The 9,649-nt window shown below is 51.1% G+C and overlaps 1 protein-coding gene across 3 annotated transcripts; it reads right to left on the bottom strand.

The window, feature by feature from the left end:
• Nucleotides 1–438: 438 nt before the first annotated feature.
• Slc38a5 (solute carrier family 38 member 5) lies at nt 439–9,115 on the bottom strand. 3 transcript variants are annotated; one of them, XM_010606399.2, is made up of 15 exons: nt 9,017–9,115; nt 8,502–8,577; nt 7,922–8,037; nt 7,759–7,832; nt 7,073–7,165; nt 6,860–6,938; nt 3,833–3,915; nt 3,569–3,627; nt 3,367–3,486; nt 3,088–3,167; nt 2,326–2,426; nt 1,987–2,102; nt 1,725–1,869; nt 1,532–1,635; nt 439–880 (listed from the first exon to the last, which is right to left on the bottom strand). In XM_010606399.2, exons 1-15 carry the CDS (start codon nt 9,037–9,039, stop codon nt 779–781), a joined length of 1,371 nt encoding a protein of 456 aa, XP_010604701.1. In that variant the 5' UTR covers nt 9,040–9,115; the 3' UTR covers nt 439–778. The 3 variants fall into 3 exon arrangements, with proteins under 3 accessions (XP_010604701.1, XP_010604703.1, XP_010604702.1); XM_010606401.2 differs by having other exon boundaries at nt 8,502–8,581; nt 8,648–9,114; XM_010606400.2 differs by lacking the exon at nt 7,073–7,165.
• Nucleotides 9,116–9,649: the final 534 nt, after the last annotated feature.

The following is a 9,649-nucleotide window of genomic DNA, read 5'->3' on the forward strand; positions in this document are numbered from 1 at the left end:
ATTTAGCATATGGGAAGGGAAGCAAGAGACAGGAGGAGGAGAGAATAAGGGGAGGAAAATGAGATAAAAATAAGAGAATCATGTGCCAGGGATTTAGCTCAGTAGTGCCACCACCTGCCTCGCAGGCACAAGGTCCTGAGTTTAATCACCAGTACCAAAAAGAGAGGGAGAGAGAGACAGGAGAATTACGATGTGTTGGGTACATGTACCAAGTCCCTATGAGGAATATGAACATTACGTACTACAAACATGTACAAAAATATAAATAGGAGAAAGGATCAAAGAGATGGGGAAACAGAGGAGAGGGGTAAAAAAGAATTATTAAGGTATGCAGTGTACATATACTGACTCCCTATGTTGAGTATAACCATTATGTACTATAAACATGTACTATTAAAAAAGAAACAAATTTAAAAACGGTCAGAAGGTAAAGACGGAGTTGCGATTCAGCATCTTTATTCTTCCCCTTCAGCACAAGGGTCATCCCGACAAAGGTTTCCGCCAAGAAGTGGCAGACTGGATAAAGACCCCCAAGGACCTGCCCTCCCTTCTTCCTCCCATGGGGTTGGAGTAGGACCATGATCCAAGCTCGGCATCCTTGGGGAGGAGGGAAGTGGGCCACTCTGCAGCTTCTGCTGTCCCCCACTTCGATGGCCACATCCATGGGGACCAGCCACATCCATACCCCAGGCTGGAGGGACCTGGGAGAGTGGCCCTGAGTTCCTACACATGCGCATGCACATGTGCTCAGGGACTGAGTAGGGCAGGGAGGGCCATGTCAGTGTCCAGACATGTGGCTCTGGCCTGTGGTCCAGTTGGCAAACATAAAGCCCAGACTGATGGCCATGAAGAGGACCCCCAGGATGCCAAAACACAGGGCCTGCAAGCAAGAGGGAGGGAAGGTGTGGCTGACTGGGACTCCGCACCCAAGCTCCTGCCAGGAGGCTCCATTCCTGACCCTCCTCTATGCTTCCTCTTTTTTTCTTTCTTTCTCTCTTTCTTTCTTTTTTGATTTCTTTCTTTCTTTCTTCCTTTCTTTCTATTTTTATTTTGTTTTGCTTTTTGGAGACAGGGTCTCAATCAATATGTAGCCCAGGGCCAGGGATTTAACTCAGTGGTTCCACTGCCTCCCTTGCAAGTGCAAGGTCCCAAGTTTGATCCCCATACCAAAAAAAAACTATCTATATGTAGCCCAGTCTGGCTTCCAACCGATGATCCTCCTGCCTCAGCCTTCGGAGTGCTGGGATTACAGGCATGCACCACCTCACTGGGCACTTTCTCCTTCCTTAAAGCCAGCCCTTTTCTTATGAGTCCCTCTTCTACCCTCTTCTGCTTTCCTTAAAGCTAGCTCCTCCCTATGAGTCCTCTCTCAGCTCTGCACTTTCCAAAGACAATCACCTCCATTCTTTTGCACCAGCACCACCTGCCCTCTTCCTAGAGTCTCCCTTCCCAGGCCCCTCAGAAGCACCACTTTTTCTCTCCAGCCTCCCGGGGAATCCTGCCTCTTCCCCACCCTCCCTGGGGAGCTCACCTGGAACTTGGGCCAGGAGCAGAGGGGCTCCACCTCAGAGGGGACGATGCGGAGGTAGAAGATGCTGGGGAGGATGAAGATGAGACTGGGGGCAGAGGTGGACCCTGGAAGACAAGGAAGGGCAGGAGTCAACCGAAGTTTGAGCGTGAGGCTCTTATTAGGTAGGGCAGGGGCCGGAGCTGGAGATACTGACCAATAACAGCAAAGATATCCCGGATGGTCGGCACACAGATGACAAGGACATTGACCAAAGCCAGCAGGATTAGGGCTATGACCACATGACGTGGCCAGCTGAAGGCCTTGCTCGGGAAGAGCAGCTGCTGCAGGGCCCGGCGGATCTGTGGCCAGAGTAGGGCAGGACAGTGTCAGAACTCAGGTGCTGTCCTTCATCCATGTGACTCTCGCCCCCTAGCCCCATCACTCTGCCCCCAGGGCCTCCTTTGCCCCCTACGCACAGGGAACAGCACGACGGGTACAGTGAGGGTCACCGCGAGTAGCACCGCCAGGCGCACACAGAGGATGAGCAGGTCCTTCTGGCTATACATGTGCAGCATCTCTGCCTTCACGCTGCCTGGGCCATGCGACAGGGGATGCAGAATGTAGTAGGTGACAGGAACACCAGGACCAGTGCCTCAGAAACCCACATCCACATCCACATCCACAGAGACAAAATCTATGCATGTGAAGTGCCCTCCTTTTGCAAACAGATGGATTCAAGATGATGAGGGAAGAGCCCAGAGGCTCCTGCTGCAGCCTCGGTCCAACCCGACCCCACAGCCCCTAGCCACACTCACTGTAGAAGGTGAGGTATCCAAAGGTCGCCGTGAGCCCATACATGCAGAACATGGCCCCAATGGACACATTGGCCACAGCCTGCATCCTCCGCTGGGAAGGCCTGAGGGGTACAGGCCATGGGACTGTCATGTCTGAGGGACCTGGTCTTGGCCCAGTCCCCTCAAAACCAGCCCCACCCTCCAGAGTCCCATCCTCCCACACTAACCTTCAGCTGGGGCACACTGGTGTCCTATCTCTGGCTGTCTTTGTAACTAGCAAAGCTACCCCTCTTTGTTCACCCAAGTCTACCTTCCATCTGACCATCCATGCTGTCTCTCCATCCCCCACACTTCCCTCCACTGCATAAGCCCTGCCTGCCCCCTTGTCATCAACTATCCCTGCGACCCTAACTCCAACCATGCAGACTACCACCTCTCCCATGACCAAACTGATCCCTGCCTCCCAACTCCATCCATTCACATTTATTCTGGAATTTCTGTCTCTGTGTGTAGTGGGGAGGGGGGTACCGGGGATCAAATTCAGGGCCTGTGTTTGCAAGGCAGGCATGGTGCCACTGAGCTAAATCCCTGGCCCCCAGAATTTCAAATAGTAGACATCTCAGGCCCCAGTTCTTAAACAGTCGCTGCCCTGAGTCCCCAAAACCTGTCTCTTAACACAACCTACCCTCCTCAAGCTACAGTCCCAAAGCTGCTGTGGGGATGGCCGGATGTTGACTCTTGCTCCTCCCCTAGCTGGCTCATCACACCTGCCCACCTACTCACCGGCTCAACTCTGTGTAGATGGGCAGCACCTCGGGGTGGCAGACAAAGGCAAAAGCCATAATGGGTACCGTGTAGGCCATCTGGGGGAATGGTTCAAGCACATGGGATCAGAGGCCACAGGGGCCTTGGAGATTCCCTTCCTTCATCACCCGGTCCCACCACTGGCCTCTGTGTGCCAGCCCCTGAGGTCTGTCCAGGGCCCGACTCTGAGCAGTGTAGAGTGTGGACAGGAGCAGGGGTCTCTGTGTAGTGCCAGCTCCTACACGCCTATACACTTACCTGTGAGTCAACTGTGAACATTTGGGCCTCACAGGTGTTGTTGAGCCCCAGGGATGTACTCTCTATTGCTGTCTCGTTGCAGTTTAGACCACAGCAAATCTGGAACTTCTTATATATGACCTGGGAGTGCGGCAGCAGGGAAGCAAGGTCACTGGGGAGGCTATATCCCAGTGTTCCAACTGCCCCCTCTTCTCTGACTTACCGAAATGAGGAAAAACAGCATGCAGGTCAGAGAAAGGCTGCTGGTATACCCCAGATAGCCTATAGGGGGCAATACACAAAACCCAAGAAATCAAGGACCGTCTACAGCAAAACTTTAAACCCCTAGTCTTCTTTAATGAGCTGGTAAAAATCTGTGAAAACCCACATCAAACAAGCTCCCCCTTGATGCTCCACAGCCCTGGAAAACTGGGATCTTTCTCCCTCCAGTGCCTACTGTCCAGGGACCAACCAGGACAAAGCTTACCCAAGTGTTTCATGAGAGCCAAGGGCAGGATGATTAGCACACTAACAATTATGATCAGGTAGTTTCCATTCAAGAACCAGTCCCTAGGGAGACAGAAGACACAGTGACTAGCTGCTGGCCAAAGAAAAGCATCAGGCTGACACACATAGAAGCTAGCCAGCCAGATTTCTGCTCCCCATCGGGGGAGGTGGAAAGATACCTCAGGCTGTAAAGTTATTCGAGTCACTGCAGTGCCAAATGGCACAACAAAATTGACAGAAACAGACTGATTTATGAGACCACTGGACTTCACCTAAAAACACAAGCACAGCCAGACAAAACTCGCCATCAGATTTGCAAGAGGACATACGATCAGGTGGCCAAATGCCCCATATCAGTCAGATCAGATGTGAAAATCGCCAAACACAAAGACATGAGTGATGATCCTGGTATTTGTGCCACATAGAACGACAGTCTGATGGCAGACACACCACAATGCAGTCAGTCAGAACATCAAGAAACACAAGTGCTTACTTTTTTGAACAGCTCAAGGTCTGCTGGATGCCTGAAAGTGGCCGAGCTGATTTGGCCAAACAGCCAAAAAAAGACTGACAAAAAAAAAGAGTCAGCCAGCTGGCCTCACTGTTGGAACCAAGCTCCAGGAAAAGGGGGGGGGCATCTCTGGCTGATTATAGTGGCACGTGCCTGTAATCTCAGCACTTGGGAAGCTGAGGCAGGAGGTCACGAGTTTGAGGCCATCCTGGGATTACATCGCGAGTTTCGGGGAAGCATGGACTACATAGTGACACCCTGCCTCAAAAAAAGAAAGAAACAAGGGCTGGGGATGTAGCTTAGTGGTCCCTCGCCTGGCAAGCTCAAGGTACTGAGTTTGATCCCTGGTACTAAGAAAAGAAAAAGAAAACAACAACAACAAAGGAGTCTCCACAGACATTGGAGGGAGGTGCCCAAGTGAGACACAGTTAATACAGAATTGGCTGGAGAGATGTTTGTTCATTTTTTCAGTACCGGGGTTAAACCCAAGGCCTTTGCACTGAGATACATCCTCAGCCCTTTTTTTATTTTCTATTTTGAGACGGGATCTTGTCAAGAGTTGTGATCCTCCTGCCTCAACCTCACAGTGCTGGAATTATAGGAGTTCTCCACCACGCCTGGCTCATTCAAAATAACTTAGTGCCTAGTCTGATACAGACATTCACATGTTCCCTGCCTCCTACACTGTTATACAGAAATAAACCAACAAAGTGCCATTGGCCATTATTATATGGGAGTTAATTATCACACACATAACTGGGGCACAGGTATAGTCCAGTGGCAGACCACCTGCCCAGTGCACAGCATTGCACACACAAAAGAAATCAGATGTACCTAGTCATACTTGATGTTCTCAATCAAACCAACCAGCTAACAGGATACACACAGATAATAAAAAGCAAAGCTAGTCACGGTAGCACACACATGTAATCCTTGCACTCTGGGAAGCTGAGGCAGGAGGATTAACAGTGTGAGTTCAGCCTGGGCAACTTAGTAACTTAGTAAGAGCTTGTCTTAAAAATTTTTTAGTCTGGGGATTTAGCTCAGGTTTGGGGGCTCAAACCAACCAGCTAACAGGATACACACAGATAATAAAAAGCAAAGCTAGTCACGGTAGCACACACATGTAATCCTTGCACTCTGGGAAGCTGAGGCAGGAGGATTAACAGTGTGAGTTCAGCCTGGGCAACTTAGTAACTTAGTAAGAGCTTGTCTTAAAAATTTTTTAGTCTGGGGATTTAGCTCAGCGGTTTGGTGGCCTGCCTTGCAAGCACAAGGACCTGAGTTCAATCCCCAGTACAAAAAAAAAAAAATTTTTTTTTTAAGTTTTAAAAGGGCTTGGGATGTAGCTCACTGCAAAAGCCCTGGATTCCATCCCCAGTGCCACTAAGTATACATACATACATAAATAAATAAATAAATAAATAAATAAATAAAAGCAAGTTCTCGATTTACCCTAACAGACACACGGACCAACTACCCCAGAGTCACAAGTCCACAGGACCAGTATCAGTGTCAGAGCTGTGAGTCCAAAAATGTAGAGGGGAGGGCCCTGGAGATGTGGTTCAGTGGTAAAGTACTTGCCTGGCCCAACAGAGACCCTAGGTTCTTTGATTCCTAGCACTACAAAAAAAAATCCCACACAGCTGGATGTGGTGGCATACACCTGTAATCCCAACTGCTTGGGAGGCTAAAGTAAACAGATCACAAGTTTAAGGACAGCCTGCATAACTTAGGGAGACTGTCTCAAAAAATAATGCCCAGGGTCTCATAGTACACAAATAACCAGACAGATTCTGCCACCAGGATGGTTCCAAAATTAAAACAGTCGGAACAACCAAACACAGATGGTTGTAACCACAATACAGAGCACACATACAGGCATAAATGGAGATCACATGTACACAGCCAGAGAAAATATGCAAGAACAAATAGCCACCAAGTCAAACACAGATGGAGCTGGATGGATGTAGAGTAAGTCACAGACATAGCTGGCACTTGAGTCAGAGATCGGCCATTTGGAGCTAAACAGAATCTAGCAGCCCGATGGATCCAGACTCTGACTCACCAAATCAGCTGGACAGGGAAAGTCAGAGTAGCCAAGTGTCAGACACATATGGTTGCAATCACAGTACACAGGACACAGCTGTTGCCAATCAAATATCCAAAGAGAATCAGCCAGTATCACAGTTGCTGAATCAATCCCAGAGTCCACGTCTACTGGCTATGCACGGTCACACTCACATAGTCAGCACAGTGGACTGCCAGCCAGAATGATTGCAAAATCAGCATGGTCTGCTGGATACCTTGCACTGGCAACAGTCAGATATACTGTTGGCTCCACAATATACACATATCAGTCTGATTCAACTGGCCCACCCAACAGACTTAAAGTAGAGCCCTTGGGCAGCAGGTGGACACACAGTTGGAGATGTCAGTGGCCCTCAAAGGCAAGGTCAAGAGCCTGCAGGCCAGCCACGGGTGTCTTTCACTCACCCCTCGGATCCTTTGTTCAGAAAGGTGCTGATAACCAAGGGCAGTTCGGATTTGATGATGAACAGGTAACTGGACATGGCTGGTGCAGGTAGAGGAAAATGTAAACAGAAGGATTCCTCTCAGCCTCCTCCCCCATCTACCCTAGCACAGCCTCGGGAAGCCCACCTTGTCCCACCCTTCCCCCCAGTTGACCCCACCTCCCAGAATCCTCACCCCCAACATTGTGCAGACAGATGACAGTGGCCACCACTACCTTCCCCACAGGCCCGAATGCCCTCTGTCCCAGCTGCTCATAGGCTCGGATGCCTGAGGGTGGGTGGAAAGGAACCAGGTGTGGGATCAGGCTGAGCAGGGAGGGAGGGGCCTGTGGAACTAGAAACTGGGGCTTGAGGGGATTGGCTCTGACTGATGGAGGCTAGAGGTAAGGGCTAAGCAGTCAGGGTTGAACTGAGTCTGGGAGGAAGCAATTGAGATCAGGAGGAGTTTAGGGGCTGGAAGTGGGGGTCTTGTGACCACAGTGGGAGGGAGAGAAGCCTGAGATGTGGGGGTCTTGGGGCTGCGGGGCTGGCTTCCAGGGTAAGGAGAGCTGGCGACTAGAGGATGGGGTGAAGGTGGTGAGGAGGACCTGAGTGACAGTGTCTGATGGCCAGACTAAGGGGTTGGGAACTAGGGTCTGGGAGCCCAGATAAAGTTTGAGGCCAAGGTTGAGTGTGGAAGCTGGAGTTCAGGGGGTTGAGCATGAGGTTTTTGGTACTGGGCCTGGAATCTGGTGTCGGAGTGGTTATATACAGAGTTTGAGTTTTGAATTCAGATCTGGGAGTCTATGTTCAGGAATTGGGTCCAGGACTAGGGTCTACAGGAAATGGGGTGAAAACGGGGATCTGAGCTCTGGGTCTCACCTACAACACCAGCGCAGGTCAGCAGGAGGTGGATGGAGTACGAAGACAGCAGAGCAATGCACAGCAGCAGGGCCCTGTCACAGAAGGTGCAGCTCAGACTTGGCCCCAGCCCTCTCCCTCACCTCACCATACCCCAGCCCCCCAGGGCCACCTATAGACTCACAGGAAGAAGAGGACTCCTGTGTGGGCCATGGCATAGGCCAGCCCCAGGATGCCACTGCCCATGATGGCATTGCTAAGGTTGAACACCGACATTCCGAACGATGTCTTCCCCTCAAACTGTGGGCAAGGGGTAAAGTCCAGGCACACATAGGGAAAGGGGGAAACAGGTAACACTAGGGAAAGACTGGGTGAGGGTCAGGGCAACTAGGGTGGGGAGTAGCCCAAGAAGGTCTATGGGAGGAGGGAGGAAGCTGGATGGGAAGAAGAGTTAAAGATGGGAAGAAAGTAGGAAAGGGAGAGCTGGGAAGAGGAGAAAACGAAGAGAGCCGCTGAAAGTGGAGAGAGCAGGACGAGGGAGTATCTGGGAATGCTGATCAACTGCAGGCCACTAGAGGAGGGAGAGTGGCTGGGGCACAAAGCAAGAATGGAGGTGAGCTGGAGAAGGGGTAGGCTGGGGAACAGTTAGGGAAAGGGGACAGCTAGGCAGAGGGACATCTGGAGAGGAGTAGCTAGGAGAAGGGACCAGTAGGGAGGAGATTAACTAGAGAAGGTGCGACCTGGGACAGATACTGTGAACTCACATCCATGAACTGGACAGGCTTCCTCCCAGGAGCAGGACCATGGCTGGGCAGGAAGCCTTCGCATTCCTGCCTGTAGCTAGACAGGGCAAGGATATAGAAGCTGATGAGAAGGTGACCCTCCCCTCCCCCCACCCTACCAACTCATCCCTCAGCACCCACGGGGAGGGCTCCGTTCATTTTTGGATCTTGCATTTCCATCCTGTGGGCAGAGAAATGGGGTAGGAGGGTCAGAGATGGGAGGTGGGCTACAAAGTGAGGAGAACCACATGAAAAGAGATCACATGCATGTAGATAAAAAGCAGAAAACAGACAAATAAGTTGAACAGGAACAGAGAGGGATTCGAGAAGCAAGGGGATGAATAGGAGAGAGACAAGTGTGAGAGAAAGAAATAGGAGAGACGCGATTCAGGAGAAATGCCAAGAGTAGCTCAGAGAGACACGGAGGAAAAAAAAAAGGCTTCAAGAGATAAATAGAGGGAGGGAGGGAGAGACCGCAAGACATAGGGGAAACCAACCCCACAGCAGATGAGATGGCCATTCAGAGTGGGGATCGCTTCTCCTTCCAGACCCCAGACTCACTCTGTCTCTCTGCCTCCAAGCGTCTGTTGGTCTCTTTCCTTTCCCTTCCCCCGCACCCCTCCCCTTCCCTCCACCCTCATGGTGTGGCCAGCCGGCTCACTGCTAATAGGGACACGTGTAGCCTGCTGCCCAACCCCTCCTACTAACCCCCACGCGGCTGGTCCCTGCCTGGGCCCAGGAGCCCAGAGCTGCTGCAACCTGTTGGAAGGGCTAGGAAGGGACAGCTCCACGACCCCAGCCCCAGATGCTGCTTTCTGAATATCTTCACTGGAAGCTGAGGATAACCCAGCACCCCTCTTCCAGGGACAGAAATGACCCAGGGAGTCTGCAGGTGTTGCTAGGGGATTCAGCACTTGTCTAGTACGCATGAGGTCCTGGGTTTGGTTCCTAGCACCGCCAAAAAATAAAAATAAAAATAAATTTACCCAGGGACTTCCCATTTAACTCCTTCTAAGACCTAGAGGTATTTTCTAGGACACCCCCCCAACCAAGCTTTAAACATTCTTCTAGCTGGGGGTGGGAGCCCACACCAGTAATCCCAGCACTTGGGGGATTGAGGGGAAGAGCAA

This window comes from Fukomys damarensis, unplaced genomic scaffold, assembly GCF_012274545.1.
Source record: "Fukomys damarensis isolate Sample0158 unplaced genomic scaffold, DMR_v1.0_HiC HiC_scaffold_39, whole genome shotgun sequence".
Lineage (NCBI taxonomy): Eukaryota > Metazoa > Chordata > Mammalia > Rodentia > Bathyergidae > Fukomys > Fukomys damarensis.